Source organism: Zeus faber (assembly GCF_960531495.2).
Source record: "Zeus faber genome assembly, chromosome: 14".
Lineage (NCBI taxonomy): Eukaryota > Metazoa > Chordata > Actinopteri > Zeiformes > Zeidae > Zeus > Zeus faber.
In genome coordinates this window covers 19,799,234-19,818,250 of record NC_137200.1, presented here as the reverse complement: position 1 = coordinate 19,818,250, position 19,017 = coordinate 19,799,234, and the positions used below count along the sequence as shown (strand labels likewise).

General features: G+C 46.1%; 1 protein-coding gene across 1 annotated transcript in view; it reads left to right on the top strand.

Annotated features, from left to right (window-relative positions):
* mtus2a (microtubule associated tumor suppressor candidate 2a) overlaps positions 1-18,438 on the top strand; it is a gene marked incomplete at both ends in the record, with an annotated part of 42,360 nt that extends 23,922 nt beyond the window's left edge. The window contains 13 exons of the mRNA XM_080013505.1: positions 1,451-1,615; positions 5,115-5,213; positions 5,331-5,357; positions 8,315-8,415; positions 10,609-10,734; positions 12,308-12,374; positions 12,484-12,698; positions 13,706-13,811; positions 13,910-13,983; positions 14,612-14,710; positions 16,088-16,207; positions 16,341-16,441; positions 18,015-18,438. Of these exons, the coding sequence (XP_079869631.1) occupies positions 1,451-1,615; positions 5,115-5,213; positions 5,331-5,357; positions 8,315-8,415; positions 10,609-10,734; positions 12,308-12,374; positions 12,484-12,698; positions 13,706-13,811; positions 13,910-13,983; positions 14,612-14,710; positions 16,088-16,207; positions 16,341-16,441; positions 18,015-18,438 (1,724 nt within the window). The remainder of the gene's footprint in view (positions 1-1,450; positions 1,616-5,114; positions 5,214-5,330; positions 5,358-8,314; positions 8,416-10,608; positions 10,735-12,307; positions 12,375-12,483; positions 12,699-13,705; positions 13,812-13,909; positions 13,984-14,611; positions 14,711-16,087; positions 16,208-16,340; positions 16,442-18,014) is intronic.
* Between the last annotated feature and the right edge of the window lie 579 nt (positions 18,439-19,017).

Below are 19,017 nucleotides of genomic sequence, written 5' to 3'. Positions count from 1 at the left end.
AGCCAGTGTGCAGCCTCAGATCCTCAGGCGGGCGGGGCCCTCCTGGCTGTTCCAAGGTCTAGACTTAAAATCAAAGGCGCCTTTCCTGTCAGGGGCCCGCGGCTTATGAACGACTGAGGGGACACGGCTGGCAGAGTCAGTGACTTCTTTTAAATCACTGCTCAAAATCCATTTTTATAGATCTGCTTTTATGTGATGTAGTCCCCTTTCCTTATTTAATTATTTTTTATTTTATTATGTTGTAATTGATTTCTATTTATTGTTATTGTCTTGTATTCATTTATTCATTTCTATTGTCTCTTTATCCACTTTTTCTATACATTGAATGAAATTAATTCCTTTATTAATGTTTTCTGTATTAATGTTTATTAATGTTCCTTTGCCTTTTAAATTCAAGATCCGAACACTCTGCTCTTATTTCATCTGTCAGAGCACTTTTTAAACTGTGTTTTTAAAGGTGCTATATAAATAAAGCTATTATTATCATTATTATTATAATTATTATTATAAAGAGAAGTTAAAAAGTTGAACTTTAAAGTTCTAAGAAAGCAGGTGAGACTAAATCTCAGCAGACATTAGACGCAACCATTGGGTCCGTTGCTTGCGTCCATTTCCAGCATGAGTTCTGGTCGGCAGTTGCTGAGCGAGGTCTTTGGAACCTGAGCTGGCCAATTTAAATATTAAAAGTCCAACCTCTGGAGACAAATCCTAATCATTATCAATTACCTGTATTGAATCTAATATTCAATCGAACACATGGACAGACACCTGAGAGGAGAGTCAAACCCAGCTCTCTGGAGCTGCAGCACCTGCTATCCCACCCACCACCACCTTTACCCGCTGCTCTTGTCCTATTTCAAAAGCAGTTGTGCACATATGGGTTGTTTTTGGATGGAGGTCTGTTTGCTTTCAGAATCACAAGCGGTTCTAATCACCTCCTATATGCAGACGCTCCGATTTGAGCATTAAGCCCTGCGGTCGGATTCAGAGGTCATTCTTTGGTTAATAAACTGCACGGCCAAATCGTCATCATCAAGATGTCCACCGGGTCCATACTGGATGGTTTATCTCTGCTGTGTACACAGGCTGATTGAGGTGCGGAGGTCACAGGGATCTATTTGATATTTATTGATGGACAAGAGTGTCAGTCAACTGAGAGCTGTAACATGGTGGCGTGTGTGTGTGTGTGTGTGTGTGTGTGTGTGTGTGTGTGTGTGTGTGTGTATTTAGTTTCAGCACGTAGTATTACAGTCTATTATGAAGTCATTACCATAGGCCAGGATGAATGACATCCGGCATATGGTAATAATTTTTACAACCTACCGAAGTGTCTAAATCAATTCTCTAATGGTGTGTGTGTGTGTGTGTGTGTGTGTATGTGTGTGTGTGTGTGTGTGTGCTGTGTGTGTGCTCTGTGTGTTCTCTGTGTGTGCTCTGTGTGTGCTGTTAGGTCTGAGTGTGAGCGAGGAATCTCCGCCCCACAGGGTGACCACCAACCCGCCCCCAGCGGACCACCAGCGGGGCAGTGCCTGCCGCAGCACCGGCCTTCAGCCGCCCTCCACCCCGGCCTTGCCCCGACGCTACCTGCCCGCCCAGCCCAGGAACTCCCCTGGAGGTGAGAGGAAGTAACAGAGGTTCTTTGGAGCATCAGTGCTCCAAAGAACCATATCTTTACCTGGAACCCTCAAGCAACTTAAAATAGATAGATAGACAGACAGACAGACAGACAGACAGACAGACAGATAGATAGATAGATAGATCGATCAATGGACAGTTAGATGGAAAGATTTATAGATAGATAGATAGATAGAGATAGATAGATAGATAGACAGACAGATAGAGACAGACAGACAGACAGATAGATAGACAGACAGATAGATAGATAGATGGGTAGATAGATAGACAGACAGACAGACAGACAGACAGACAGACAGACAGATAAATAAACGAACAGAAGACAAACAAACAAATAAATAAATAAATAAAACGTTTATTTTTATTAATTAATAAATAATTGGTGGCCTTCAGTATCAGGGTTCTTACCAGGTTCCTGAGGTGCTTGAAGTGCTTGAATTTCCTCCTCAGAAATGTAAGTACTGGAATACCTTGAAAATAGCCCCTTTTGTGCTGAAGCGCTTGACAAATCCTTAAAAAAACTCAGTCATTGAAAACCTGTGATATTCCCCCTGGTTTTGTTCTTGAAATCGTAACATCATTAAAAACAAAATCCAGAATGGCTTTTACAACATATATATTATTCCAAGGAAATGTGCATTTAATACAGCATGGTTAGAAAGACACTTATAATAGTAGATGACAATGAGATTATTAATAGCTATATATATATAAACAGTGCATGTGTATATAATTTATTTACTAATTTAAATAATAAACAATGACTTAGATTATATTTTATTTCAATTAATAAAGCTCATTTTGAAAATAGATTATTAAGTTTTGCGTGAATATGAAAAGTGCTCAAAAACAATACTTGAATGTCCTTGAATTTCATTTCGTAAAGCCAGAATGAACCTTGTAGAAACCTTTAATTTCAGAATTTTAAACATGTTTGGTTTCCTGGAAACACAGAACCACAAAGCCCTGCACAGCTACGAGCCCCTTACAAGCATCCATATATACAGGGGTGCACATAACCTTTTTGGTCCGGTTCTCAGGGGAGCACCAGGAGATACTCGAGTTCTCACCCTTTACACAGGAAAAAAACCCATGTATTTTTTATATTGTGTAACATTGTGTGACATTCAATATTTACTCCGTTTTCTCTAATTGTGATTCTAATATGACAATTACATTACATTGTGAAAGTTTGTTTCATGATTTTTCACTACGTCTTGGGGCCCCTTGTGCTTACATGCTAAGTACAGTCATTTATATTGGCTGTTGGCATAAATGCAAGACAATTCAAAGGATTAGAAATAAACAATTTTATTTCGATAGAAATATTTGCTTTCATGCATGCTGTGACTATGGGTTTACTTTATTTGACCAATATATATCATATTACATCAGGCTAGACCAATTAGATGACAATAAAATCACTGACATTCAATTTGATTCACTGTGGAGTTTGTTCTGCAGCCGCACGGAACTTATCCGCGACCAAATCTTTAATCGTGAAACCAAATGAATCAAATCAAACAACTATTTTTACTGGGTTACTCGTCAAGAACGGAGTCTCAAAACAATCAAACCGTTCATCATGAGCGGATCGCCACGAACAACCAGCATTTGTCAGGTGACGAGAATTTTTAATTTTTTTAAATTATTATTATTATTTTTTTTTTTTCACAAAAAATCGCCGCTTGGGACATTAGTGCCCAAATGCGATCAATCTTGAATGCGCATTTGTAATTTTGGTCACGCATGCGCACCTGCGCGCCAGCTACGTGCACCCCTGCATATAAACATACACAACAAACACATACACACACGGTCAGGAATATCTTCAACATTTCGACAAATTAACATATCTGCATTTTATTTGCATGTATTAATGTTGATGTCACAAGGACAATTTTAAACGCCCAACATCAAAACTTGAATTAAATGCTGCCGTTTGCACCCAAGCACAAAAAATAGGAATTTACCCAATGTGGAAAAAATATATCAACACTGCTTTGTAATTGGTGCGCTTTCTGGAGGTGGAACCGAAACGCACATTGTCCTGTACACTCACACACACAGGAAACCACAGGAAGCGAACGTTGCACGGGTGTGGTCCAGGGACGTTCGCGCGGCGGCGTAGAATGTCGACGGGTCCACCAGGGGGGCGGTGTCACACTTAGTCAACCCACAATGTACAGGAAACTGTAAAGAATGTGCAACTCAAAAATATGGATATGCAAATGGGAATCGGTTCTCGAACCTCACGCGCAGGGGGCCGTCGCCATGCCGTCGCCATGCTGCAGGGGGGGGGCGGAGCCTGGCGCTGGCGTTCACCCGTGTGTCGTCCAACCAGCAGCGACCGCTTTGCTCCACGCCTCTTATATTCTAGCGAGCTGACGCGATGACGGCGACAGGGACCCGTAAAGGCGTCATATATCAATTTGAGGTCGGGGGCATGTTTCCGCCAAAACAGAAGCAGGTCTCGCGTCGGAGTTTTCGTTCCGAAGAGGACGTCCGGGAGGCTGCTTAGATAGGAAGGGTCAGCAGGGCGGCGGCAGTCCCACTGAGAGGGGAGATGGAGACGCCGGGCTCTCGTGGACATCTGATATTCTGAGCAGGGTGTTCGGTCTGTCAGGTGGACAAGGACGACAGAGGACCCTCCAACGTGTGTGTGTGTGTGTGTGTGTGTGTGTGTGTGTGTGTGTGTGTGTGTGTGTGTGTGTGTGTGTGTGTGTGTGTGTGTGTGTGTGTGTGTGTGTGTGTGTGTGTGTGTGTGTGTGTGGTTTTTGCAGGGGCTGCATAGGGTGCGATGTTAATGAGTCGCTCTGAGACACGCGGGTGCTTTCACACACATAACTGTGCGCGCGCGCGTACGTACACACACACACACACACAATGACTCTGCGCCGTGGTACCGCTGTGCAGTTCACGTCATGGGATTTGTTCAGGATCAGAGGCTTCTTTTCCATTACCGATATAATTAGTTTCTCCTCAAGCCGCTCTGTCTTCCGTCTGCCACACAACCCCCTGCAAAAAAATTTTCCCAGAGAAACACATTCGACGTTGCTCTCTTCTCTCCATAAACTGCCCCGCCCCTCTCACTCTCTCTCTCTCTCTCTTTCTCTCTCTCTCTCTCTCTCTCTCGTCGTCACCCCCGTCCTCATCCCCGGGGGTAATACAATTTCTCATTGATCGTCTTTCGAGCCGAGCCCGGTTTTCCGACGCCCGCAAACCCAACCGCTCTGCGACAAGACAGGCATCCAAACGTGTCGAGGCGGCGAGCGCAGGCGCGAACCTTTCTGACGTGGTCGGCTTTCGACGCGCTCTCCCCGAGACAGCCTCCGAACGGGGAGTGAGAAACCCCGAGAGATCTAGAAAAGATTATCCCGAAAAAGCAAAAGCTCGCAGAAGTCGACGGAGATGCGATTTCTGCATTTGTTATTTTTCCCCCCCAATCTTGAGGCGTGTTTGTTTTTTTTGATTGACAGTTTGTCGGAAGGAGTTCCAGCGGAGTTCAGAGGTCACGCGCTCTCTCCCCTCCTCCCCCAAGAGGCTGGCGGTGGTGCCGCCCAAACCCCAGTCCCCAGGTATGTCTCTGTCACACATGTTGGGACTTCTAATACATAGTAAAACACATGCTGCTTCACTGATTCATCTTTGTACGCTCATTCATTGTAACCACTCCCTGTTCCCCTACGCTGCAGCTTCCGCCCACGCCTCCTCGTTGACAGGTGGAGGTGGATCATTTCAGGTCCGGACACAAAAAAAAGTGCTGCCAGGTCTTTGCCTCACCCATGCACTGATACAGTCGATTAGTTCGGGGGTGGGCAAGGCTCCTGCTCCCGTGGCTCCCTGGCTATACCAAAAATATGTGAAAAGATATATAGTATATGTAATATTTTTGTACTGTCATTGTTTTATTTGTTTACATTCATCAATTGTAAAAACATGTATGGCAAAAAAAAAACAACAGTTAATAAAAAAATTAGTTTGTTCGCTAGGATCTGCCACCCTCTGATTGAAACGATATTGAAACCGAAAGTGAAAGCGATGAACCTTTAATCATTCCAATTTTTTGTGCATTTGAAAACAGACGTGATCCAGGGGTTTTGAATGATGCGGTGAATATAAATAGGCTGATGTTGAAAGGGTTTAAATATTTCGTGGGACTTAATCATCAAACTAATCTCCAAAACAGCTCTTTAACGAGGCGTGGCTAGTTCTGTCGGACAACTTGACGGCGCCACGCGCTTCCTCGCCCTTATTTGGCCGGCCTGTTCAACCAGCCAGGCCCGCCCACCCTACCTGCTTCGCCGCCTGCTTTGCTTTATGAACCTGGATTTTCCACCTCCGCTCATTGACCGCTCTTTCCCGCCTCCCATTTGGACGCTAAACCAGCATTGACTAACTCGGTTTGTTGTACAACACTGTCTTAAAGATCCTTCATCGTATCACCCAGCTTCAGTTGAGTTAGTCCTGAAATGTTCTCGCAAACCATAGTTCAAGATTCCAAGATTCAAGATGTTTTAGTCCGCCTTCCGGGATCTGTGACCTTGAATCGGTATCTCTCTCCCCAGGCGCTTGGAGGTTTCATTTATAATGAATACTTCTATTATCACATGATATCCTCCTCTGCCCTAACCACATCCTAACAGGAAGCTCCTCACGCTTTCACACTTCCACAGCTCCACCTGCCTCTCGCACCGTGGCTCGGTGTGGTTCACTTCCACCGTCAGGTCTGAATATTTTCACCCGATGCTGATGACACTCAACTTTGCTCTACTTCCCCACCCCCCCTGTCGCACACAGGTTGGCAGGCTTCCTTACATTTCTGGGTGACATGTCCACATGGTCGTCTGGTCACCCCTGTGACGACTCTGGCAACATGCGACTTGGTAAACAGCTCGGGAAAACGCGACCAACTTCACGTCACTCCCTGGACGGCCACTACGCGTGCAGCGTAGAGAATGGCTGGTTGCTCATTCATACTCAACCAGCCCAGTTGTTCAGTTGCCTGTTCGTCTGAATAGGACACTACGACTCTCTCCTGCTAGTCTACCCTGCATGGCCAACAGACCTTTTCTCTCTCGCTCTCTCTCTCTCTCTCTCTCTCTCTCTCTCGCTCTCAGCAGTGTCCCGCAATCCACCTGGTCTTCAGCTTTGCTAGAACCTATTCCTAAGCGTCGTCAATGTCATACCTCTCGTTCTCTCCGCAGGTTCATATCGCCTTCCTTCCTTCCTTCCTTCCTTCCTTCCTTCCTTCCTTTGTCCCAGGACTAACCCAGCCCTGCTCCCCTGCTTGCCGCCGCCCGTCCTGTTGCAGATACAAATTTCCTCTTGTTCTTCCTTCCAGTGGTGCAACTCGGCCGTTGTTTTCCCTCGTCGGTCTTTAGGACCCGGGGGCTGGAACAATCTTCTCAGCTCATTGAAGATTGCCCCCTTTCTTGCCTTTGCTTGACCACATACCCTGTTCCCCCACATACACACATACGTACACACACACACACACACACACACACACACACACACACACACACACACAAACACACACACACACACACATAAACACACACATACTACTTGGTGGTATTAACTCTCCCTTGTTGTATCCTCTACCCCATAACCCATATCCGTGTCTCTCCCATCGAACTCCTAGGGTTGTTGTCCGTCTGTTGTCTTGTCTTGTCTTTGTATTTTTTACATTTACACACACACACACACACACACACACACACACACACACACACACAGCAGAAAAGGCTCCAATGAGTATCAGGGGTTAAGAGAGGTTGTAACGGGAGCGAAAGAAAGAAAGAAAGAAGTTAGACTGCGTATCTTTGACTTGTTGACAGCCCTATTTAGAGCTGTTCTACGAGGTTGCCACGGCAACCCGGGGGGGGGGGGGGGGGGCTTCATCACGTCATGTCCTTTGTGATGTCACAATCTCCCCCTATAAAGCTGAGCATTCGTTCCCTCCACCAGCCCCGGCGACACACACACAGACACACACACACAAACACACAGACACACAGACAGACACACACACACAGACACAGACACACACACACACACACACACACACACACACACACACACACACACACACACACACACACACACACACACACACACACACACACACACACACACACACACACACACACACACACACACACACACACACACACACACACACACACACACACACACACACACACACACAGGATATGGCATTTAGTAACGGAAGATGGCGGTAATGCAATGTTACACTTGGATGCAAGCCGTCGTTAAAACACAAGTAGAAGAAGAGGACGAAGAAGAACAAGAAGAACAGGAACAACAAGAAGACGAAGAAGAGGAAGAGAGTGAGTGTGACACACACACAAACCCACATGCGGAAGAAGTGAGAATGCTAAAACAGCAGTAGGAGGGCGCTAATGCAACAGCACAGGATGCACAGCGTCGTAAAATCCCGAGAAGAAGCAAAAGCAGAAGAAGAAGAAGAAGAAGAGCGCAAGTTCGAGACACTCCCCAGATTTGGTCCTTTGAGCCGGGTTGGACATTCACCGATGGGAATGGCGCACGAAGAGGATGGTACGGGCTCGTGGAGGAGCCAGACTCAGATACGGGCACCGTGGCATGGTGTCGCGCAACATGACGACATGAGTTATACCCCTCACCGGTGCAGCGACTGCCACCACCCACCAAAAAGCGGGCCTCCAAAGTGGGGCGCGCAGAGCGGCGTCGGAGGACGGCGCTCTGCGGGCACGAGACCGTTCGGCCGGCCCCGTACGGTGTTCACCCCGTGAAAACCCGAGGAGAAGGGGAAGAAGATGTACAAACATGCACACATGCACCCCCGCTCCCTCATCATCACCCCCAGACGCCGCCATCGCCCCCTCTCGCTCCTCCTCCCCACATCACTATCCTGTCCTCATTACTTTCACACATCCCGTCATCGCCTGCACGCTGCCTCAGCGTGCCAACTCATTTAAATATGTCCATTCTCTCTAACCTTTATGGTAAATCAAATAATATGCAGTGTGTGTCTCTCTCCAAACCAATCCCCGTTGGCTTTCTCTCTTTGACCCTTTGGTCCCTCAGCTACCATCCCCCCCCCCGTTCCTACCGAACCTCCTTCACCCGTAGCCGAGACCCCCCTTCGTCCTACCCCTCCCCTTGTCCAGACCAATCCCTCATTCATTACCTGGGAGCCCCCCCCCCCGTGTTGTCATGGAGACCTCTCCGCACGGCTCAGCAGGCATTGGGTGATAGTTTAGGGAGGCCGGTGGCAAAACACCTCTTGTGTCTCCGTGCGCTGACCTGAGCCGGAAAAGGATCTCGCTCGGCCGAGAGCGCTGTATAAGATCGGTGCGACGCTCAAGTGTGACTCCATGTGCGAGCGCGTAGCGGCGCCGCGCGAGACAGTGACACACAGGCGGGTTAATCAGCGCCGCCAGCTTGCGTGTGTGTGTGTGTCAACTGCGGGCAAATGGCGGCAGTCTCCCGAGAGAGGCTGATTAAAGGAAATGACTTGCTTTATCAACACGGGGCCGTTCCCAGCACAACCACGCTCACAAAACATCCAAATTCAAACGCTTGCCTACACGCGAGCGCCACCCCGACCGAGCTGCACACGATGCAGTTTGTCAGCCCTCCTTGTCGGAAGTGGCGTTTTTATGTCGTGGTGTTGCCTATACATCACCCGTTTTCCCTCCGCCCCTCGATAAAAAACGGGTGTTGATCAGGGTCACCGCGGGGGGAGTAGACGGTCCATCATAAGGAGCGGCGGAGCGGGATAAACACCCCCGGGCTCCCTCTTCCTCTAGTAGACACAATTCAATTAGCTCCTTCCCTCATCCGTCAGGCGAATATGTTCATTAGCTGCGGGGCAGGTCGAATCGCCCCTGGAATTAATACCCATCAATTTAATCACCAGAGATTGATGTGTCCCCCCCCCCTATGCGAGCGCAATTTCTACGCTTACCGTAGAAATTGTTGAAAGTCATAGATCTGTCGCCGACTCCATCGAATGAATATATGAATAACGTACTCCCGCATCCCGATGAGCCGTCGAATGATGAAGTGTGCGCCGCGCCGCAAAAGCCCGGCGCACACTCGCGCAGACGACTTTTTTTTTCCCCCTCGCCAACGTCCTCTGTCCTGACCTCTCTCCAGTCCAGTCTCGGCAGTGGCCGGCGGCGGCCGTCCAGGGCTCCGTTCCCGCCGGCTCCCCTCGCCGCGTCGCCCCCTTCAGGCCGCAGCAGGAGCAGCAGGAGAGCCTGCAGAGGGAGAAGGAGGAGGCCCAGCGGAGGGAGAGGGAGAAGGAGACGGTGCAGCAGGAAAAGGAGCAACGGGAGGAGGTGAGATGGGCCGGACCCTTGTAGCACTCCCCTCCGTTCTGCTCTATGCTGTTCTGCGCCATTCTACCATATTCCACTGTACTATGTTCTACTCTATTCTGCTCTATGCTACTCTACTCTATTCTATTCCACCCCATGCTATTCTGCTCCATTCTACTTTATTCTGCTGTAGAATATTTCATGCTACTTTATTACACTCTATACTATTCCACTCTACTATATTCTACTCTATGCTACTCTATTCTATTCTATTCTACGCTATGATATTCTGCTCTATTGTACTCTATTCTGCTGTATGATATTTCATGCTACTCTATTCCACTCTATTCTTTTCCACTCTATACTATTATACTCTACTATATTCTACTCTATGCTATTCTACCTCATTCTACTCTATGCTACTCTACTCTACTCTATTCTGCTCTATTCTACTCCATTCCGCTGTATGATATTTCATGCTACTCTATTCCACTCTATACTATTCCACTCTACTATATTCTACATGAGGCTATTCTTCATCATTCTACTCTCTTCCGTTCTATGCTACTCAGCTCCGCTCTATTGACTTGTACTCTATTCTCTGCTGCTCTATTCTGCGCTGCTCTCCCTGCCGTTGTAGGTGCAGCGGCTGCAGGGACACTGTGAGCAGCAGGAGAGGCAGCTGAGAGCTCTGAGCGAGGAGCTGAGGAAGACGACCTTGGGTCTGGAGGCCTTCATCATCAGCGCTCAGCACTACTGTCTTAAGGTTTTTACGACATTTCGCATTACATCCCCCGACGGCAGCTTGTCTTGTTTTTACCTAAAGGCCGAGAATAACTCCGCTATTTTATTTTCCCCTTCGTGACTTGATCAGAAAAGCATCCAACGTTCCAAGTTTTTGGGACTTCTCTTGTGCGCGGCGGCAGTGTGCGCTCGCATTTAAAAGCAGCCGCGCACGTTTCCATCCTCCCTTTTTTTTTCTTCTCTCGAGGATTAAAGTCTGTTTTGTATCCAGCGGGCTCCCTGGGGGCGCCTTGGCTGCTGCTTTTCCCCACAATGCCATTTCCCGACTGTTTTTCAGATGTGTTCAGTACCAACTTCGCAGCGCATACTGTAGTTTACACACACGAACATAGTCACTCACTGTGCGCACACACACCCTTCTCTCCGCCACTCATATATTTATATTATATATATGTGTGTATATATATATATATATATATATATATATATATATAAATATATAGATATATGTGTGTGTGTGTGTGTGTGTGTGTGTGTGTGTATATATATTCCTGTATATGCGGTATATGGCTAGAGAGTGTGAAGTACTATATATGCTGTTGTCTCTGTGTGTGTGTGTGTGTGTGTCAGTGCGTGTACGTGTGTGAGTGTGAGTCATTTGATTGGATAGGATCCTCCGTGTCTGGGTTGTGCTTTTGGGATTGATGAGTACAGGTAACGCCTGATAACCCGAATAGATTTTCTGCTGATGGTGAGCCTGACTGTGGCTGCCCATTACTGCAGCCATGGCGCGAACAAAGAAGAGTAGAACGTGTTCAGCCTGTTTCAGAGGTGCTTAGCTCCCTCTAGCGGCGGCGGCATAACCAGCCGTCGCCACCTGCGGTATCCCTTCCCGGTGGAGGTGAACTCCGTAAGAATTGTCTGTTCAAATTGCTTCTGCTGTAACTTAGATATGCATTTTAATGTTTGGCCATTTGAATATTCATTTCCCATGGAGGTATGCTTTGTCTGATCAAGGCGGTGAACTGAATAAAGAGAGACTCCATTGTTTAGTGCCGTGATTCTCAACATTTGGTCTCTGGGATCCCAATCTGAAGAGATGTTCATCGATAGATATGATTTTGTCGAAGCGTCCACGCCCGTCTGTACTATGGTTAAGAAGATAACTATTAACTATTATCAGAACAGTCATTATTGTGCAATATGTATGTAATGGTGCTAATGTCTCGTAAATGAAATAGTGGTGACGTTTTTTAAGCAGTAATCTTTTTGCTGGGGACCCCCTGGAACCTCTGGACCCCTGGGGGTCCCCACAGTGAGAACCACTGGTTCAGTGGAGGTTATCGTTGTTAGGGTGGGGTTGTGCCTAATTCGACTGCTGAATAATGTTACATCCTGTCGATGATAGGTCCGGTATTTTCAGTGCCAAAAAGCTGCATCTGCTGCAGAACTGTGGTGATGAGTGAATTTGTTCACCGGTAAATTTGACAAATCTTCGCTTTCTAAGAAGCTCTAGTGAAATAACTTGAACCTTTAAGATGCCTACTTCACATCTGCCAAGGCCTAAATGCCACGTCTGCTGGGTGCCATCACAGAATGAAAACGCCGCGGAGAGGGAGAGCAAGTTGTCCCTGGAAATGAAAGTGATCGCAGATGAACTGGGTACGTGGAGATCCCGCAGAAGGACGGAAAGATCAATTCCATGGAACGGTTTGAAATGCACCGGAGCTTCGGTCCGGTGATGCTTACGTGATCTCCGCTTCCTACTCAGCGTCCAGCTCGGCACGCTGGGAGAGGCTCCACGGCGAGAAGGCGGCGCTGGAGGCGGTGTTTGAACGAGAGCTCCGGGAGCTCCAGCGGCAGCAGGAGGCGGAGCTGGCGGCGGTGGAGGCGGGGCTTAGGAAGTGCCACTCGGCGGAGACGGAGCACCTGAGGGCGGAGCACCGCTCCGAGGTGGAGGAGCTGCGGACGCAGCAACAGGAACAGGTGGGGGCAGGTGTGGGGAGCCGGAGGTTTTTTTTCACTTTATTTAAATCAATTTCATTACGTTTTTTTTTCTTTTTCATTTAAAACTGAGAAAACTGACGTGTTTTCTTAGATGGTTCTAATGCCGCATTATGTAAAACACCACATTTTTTAATAACTTGCAAAATGTAATACATTTGAGGTTTATTTCGTAATAAACATCACTTATCATCAACTTCACCGCAATACGTAATATGTTTTGCCGCATTTTAATAATGCATTATAGGATGCAATGGTTGATACATATTGCGGAGGTTACAACAAAGTGACATTTTATCAGGTAGTAAAGACACTTGATATGTGACACTTGATATAATTGAAGACAGCAATTTTTTTTTAGTTATTACATAATGCACTGAATTATGAATTGAATTATTCATCATGAAAAATTGTAACCCCCGCAATTTTTAATAACCACCTCATTACCAAATTTGTATTAGAAAATGTGGCAAAACTTATTGCATATTTTTTCAAGATGTTTATTCCAAAATGGGTGTGTTATTATGCAATTAAGATCAAATTTGTTACATTTTGACAAGTTATTACAAAGTGTTGATGTAATAACATAATGCGTTGTTATAATGTTATTTATCCATATACAGGCATTCATAGAATCACATTCATATGATATATATTATTCATATACTCCAAATGAATTTGAGGGGGTAAAGAGAGTGGCCTACATCTAAAATAAAAACACTTTTTTGGAGCACTAATCATGGGCACCCCATCGCTGGCGCGCCGTGGGCACAGTCGGTGCCGTCAGAGGGGGAGCGATCAGGGCGCAGAGCTGGCCCTGCCCTGCGGGGCTATTTTAGATCAGGGGGCTTTTCGTAAAACATTTGGGGCTGAAGGGCCGGACGCCCACCCCTAACGACGCCCCTGCTACCAAACCATGGGCAACGATGTCGTGATTTAATATGTAATGATGTAAGGATTTGCGTGCGTGCGTGTGCATCCATCCATAGGTGGAGGAGATGACCGTTACTCATCAGGCGGCCATACAGGAACTCCGAGACATGCATAACATCACCATGGGAACGCTGCACGAGGAGCACGCCCGCACCATGAGAGGTGCGTATGGGAGGGTTGATACACCGCGGTGAAAGCGTGAGCCTCACCATGACGACGGCACGGTTCTGATTCCCTGCGCCCTTGGTCTGTCCCATTAGATCTGAGGAAAGCCCACGAGCAGCAGAAGATGATTCTGGAAGAAGAGTTTGAGAAGCTCCGGCTTTCTCTGCAGGTATGGATTCATGACACATCACCTCACAATAGGGCTGGGAGATATTGACAAAATCAAAGTGTAATTTTATTTCAGTCGTATCAATAATGCAACAATATCTTGGGAATGGCCATTGCTGCTTGCATGAGATATTTTCACACAATAAATCATGATGAACAATCAATTAGTAATGTGGATATTCTGACCAGGCAGGTAGAGGCGTTGATGAACAGTCTGTGAAGTTCGTAAAACTATGACTTTAATGTTGTGCAGAATTCAAAGACAGTATTTAAGGATATCATGATATTACGAGAACCCAAATCCCAAGTCTCATATCACAATATCGATATATCGCCCAGGCCTGTCTCACCACTCTGTGGCGTGACGGGTTCAGATGCTGCCTTTCTGCGCTGCCGTCACAGCACTGAAACGTGGCGTCTGAACCCGTCACAGTCCTTCAAACTGAGCCGCACACCATTTCCCCCTACCGTATGGGGCCATATATTTATGCCTAAGGTGTGTGTGTGTGTGTGTGTGTGTGTGTGTGTGTGTGTGTGTGTGTGTGTGTGTGTGTGTGTGTGTGTGTGTGTGTGTGTGTGTGTGTGTGTGTGTGTGTGTGTGTGTGTGTGTGTGTTTGTGTGTGTTTAAGGATCAAGTGGACACTTTGACATTTCAGAACCAGAGTCTCAGAGAGAAAGCCAAGCGCTTTGAAGAAGCTCTGAGAAGAAGTACAGATGAACAAATACTTGTAAGACGTGCATTTACACACACAGTACTAGCCCTACACAAGGGGTGTCAAACTATATTTATACACATTTATACAGTTTATATATATATATATATATACATATATATGCGCGTTTGTGTAGATATTTGCTGATATCTGCTGTCTTCACAGTCAAGCAGGACAGTTACTGTATAAGTTGAATTCACGACCTACAATGCGAATCCTGAGTAATCCAAATTAATTGACTTCTAACGTTGTCCTTAGTTGACCTCTAATTGTTTAGATGGAACGTTCCCATTCACTATGAATTATGCCAAATGCCTTGACAATTTTTTCCACATTCATTTAATCCTCAGTAATTATTTCCAGTTTGTAAGTCGGCGATTCCCTCACTGAGTCGATCCTTAAGGAGCTTTTGCAAATGAATTTATCACTAATATGGAGATGGACCAATGTCCATATAAAATCCAAATCGGGCTGGCAGGATATAATTGTGCTTTGAGTTTGACATATGTGCCCTACACACACAGTACGAACCCAGAGGGACACTTGGTGGAGAAGGGCTGATACAATTACCACCATCACACCAATACCATCACATTGAGTCATGACCGTCACCTGACTGATGACGTGCACCACTCACGACTCTGCCACTCAATAAGGCGCCTCCTCCGGCTCCGTGACCCGTAGGGGGCGCTAGGCAGCGCTCCCTGCGCAGCTCGGGCAGGCTTGCCCTGAGCCGCAAGGGAGCAGAAACTGCAGCGGAGCCTTTATGCCAAACAGAACTGAATGCATATCATATTGATGTATGATTGGAGTTAATAAATTGTTTGAACTATAGCAAAGTGTCCTTGACTGAATGTGGTTTCATTTGCAGCTAGCTGAATTGCACACTGAACACGGGCATGATCAGTGTGAAAATTGTTCAATTGGAAATTGGACATTTTCCACAATGATCAATGTAACACTGAACGCAGCGAAAGAAAAGCTTAATTCAAGTGAATTCAACATGTTCATCAAGTCTGCACTCTAAATACCTTTAGGAGAGAATTGGAAAGCTAAGCCGTAACTTCGCCCCGTTGTTCACGTCAGCAGTTAAAGGAGAGGTTCGCTATTTTCAACCCGGGCCTTCACTAAAATGTTGACACTCCAGTCCACATCACATGGCCCACAGATGTTTCCGAAATGGGATATAGATTGTATTGAAAAAAGCTGTAAGTCCATAATAATTGAACCTCAATTTCCTAAAGAAAGTGATGAAACCTTGGGGAAGGCTGTACTTTTTTTTAATTTACAGTACTAATGTTTTTTTTTTTTCTTTAATAGTGTTTTTTCATGAGCTTAAGCCCCCTGTGTGTGGGTGTGTACGTGTGTGTGTGTGTGTGTGTGTTAAAACAGGACGCCCTGGCTCCATATCAGCACATCGAGGAGGATCTGAAGAGCCTAAAAGAGGTTGTGGAGATGAAGAACCATCAGATCCACCAACAGGAGAAAAAGATCTCTGACCTGGAGAGAGTGGTAGGCTCAATACACACACACACACACACACACACACACACACACACACACACACACACACACACACACGCACACGGACTCCCTCGGCTTTGTGAGTTGAAGGCCACGCTGTGTCTCTGTTTAAATCTTCGAGCAGGCTCAGAAGAACGTGTTCCTGGAGGAGAAGGTCCAGGTGCTGCAGCAGCAGAATGAAGATCTAAAGGCTCGCATCGAAGTGAACCTCGTGCTGTCCAGGTAACTCACATCGTCATCGTCATGGTCTTCATCATCATCAATAAGTTAAGGAATGTTGGCTTTTATACAGCTGTAAAAAAAACAACGCAAACAAACACAGGGATGAAAAACGTAATAACGTTATTGCCATCATCATGATCACAGTCTTCATATCTTAAATTCAAACATTAGGCATTAAAAATCATTAAATAGTCTTTGTGCTTTATGACGTCATCATATTATTTACTATAAATGTACAGATTGAGATTGAGAATTTCCAGTCGGACCGTTTCCAGTGTGCGGTGTAGACTCGGTCAATGTAGTGTTTCGACGTTACCGAACAACCGTTTTACATGTGTATTTATAAAACTTCACATGTCCGCGGATCTCTTCGATTGATATTTTAAATCTGTGGTCCGCATTACTTTGCCGAATTAATGAAAAATTGAATAAAAAGTCATCCCTAAAACCTGGTCACCGCGTCCAATCGAAACTACTGAAATGTGCCACCGAGTGATGTGGTCAAGATCCAGCGAGGCGTTGGAAAAAAAGAAGCCATGAAGTGGTAATTACTCACAGAAACGTTTTTCGTATTTCATGGAAACGTATCTTACTGAACGTGTAATCCAAGGAAAAAGCTCAACAAATAAATGACGTGCCCGACACGGCACCAAACGGCCACCTGTCACTGAGAGTGCTGCTCTATTTCCACAGACAGCACAATGAGTTATAACAATGAGAAGTTCTGGTTTGCAGGCAAACATGGATGGTTGTTTTAAACACAGGAGGGTTGGGCTCTGTAGACCGCATAGTGGTTGCTCCGCAAGACGAGCAACCAGGGGACGACAAACCAGGGGGAGCCCATGCGGCGTTCAGCTTGTAACAAAGTGTTGTTACAATATAAGTGTTGTTTCGTTATAAGTGCTACGTTTTAAGTGTTGTTTTGTGATAACTGTTATGTCCCAAGTGTTATGTAATAAGTGTTATGTAATAAGTTTTATGTTATAAGTGTTGTTGTGTTATAAGTGTTGTGTTATAAGTGCTGTTACGATATAAGTTGTTTTGTTATAAGTGCCACATTATAAGTGTTTTGTTATAAGTTGTTTTGTGATAGCTGTTGTTATGTTATAAGTGTCGTTGCGTTATAAATGTTATGTTATAAGTGTTATGTTATAAGTGTTGTTGGGTTATAAATGTTATGTTATAAGTGTTATGTTATAAGTGTTGTTAAGATATAAGTGTTTTGTTATCAGTGCTTTGTTATAATCGTCGTTATGTTATTGGTGTTGTTATTTTATGAGTGTTGTTTTGTGATAAGTGTCCTTACACTGTAAGTGTTATGTTAAAACACTTCTAACACTTACACTTATGTTATAACACATACGAATAACGCTGAACCTCATTCTTACCTTTACAGTATATCTATCTGCTACATATCTGCTACTTACCTGTTCTAGATGAGGCCAACTGACTTTATACTTTATACTGTCATATTTGCCGGTAGAGATAAATAAAAAAAAAACTTTGCGCTCACCTGTCTGAGGTTGTGTAGACCAACGGTGGTGTTTTCTTCCCCCTATGCCGCCGTCTGCAGGCAGCTGTCGGAGGAGAACACCAACCTCCAGGGCTCGGTGGAGAAAGAGAGCACGGAGAAGAAGCGCCTGAGTCGGAACAATGAGGAGCTGCTGTGGCGTCTCCAGACCAGCCCCCTGATGTCGCCGTGCTCCTCCCCCCTCCACCGCTGCTTCTCCCCCTCCTCCTCCTCCTCCTCACCCCAAGTTTCCTCCTCGCCCGTCAGAGGATGCGACTCGCCCTCGCACTGTTGTGGCTGTCCGCGGGCCTCCAGCCCCGCCTGCCGCTCATCCCCATCGCACGGGGCCAATCTGAATCTCTCCCCCGGGCTGGCGACGCCCACCCACCGGGCCACGGCCAATCAGAATTACTCGCCTGGTCCGTCCACGCCCAACCACCGAGCTTCAGCCAATCACTGCACTCCAGTCGACCCCTGCCAGAGATAAGCTCACCGCCAACGTCTCCTTCCGTCCCGTCTTTCCAATTTTCTCGCTTTCTTTGTCCTGTATTTACTGTATATCGAACCCTCTCTAAAAAGCACCCAACCATCAGTTGGTTGTAGATGTAAAATAGGAGGGAGGGTGCCTGCCCAGTAATCTCTAAACAACGGGTCTCAAACTCAAATGCGCAGGCCAGGTTCTTTTCTTCCAGGGTAGTGGCCCGTTGAGCGTCAAGCGACAAACTCGCGCGTTGTGATTTTACAATTAATTTGCGGGCCTGATCGGACAATATTTCTGACACCCGTATGTTAACTTTAAAATGGTCTTTATTTATTTTGCATTGTTTGAGGTTGCTGTCTGGGCTCTACTGCTCCTCACTCTCGGTGAGGTGTACAGAAAACGTTGGGATAGCTAGTGAGCTAGAAATATAGGAGTGATGAGCTAGAATCACTTGTTGGATAGAAAAGTAGAGTCCAAGGGATGGATGCAGGGAGCGCAGCAACGCAGCAACGCAGCAAACAGGCAGGAAGCAAAGCAGGTAGTGCAGCAGGGATTGGCTGCTTAAATACGCCGACCAAATAAGGC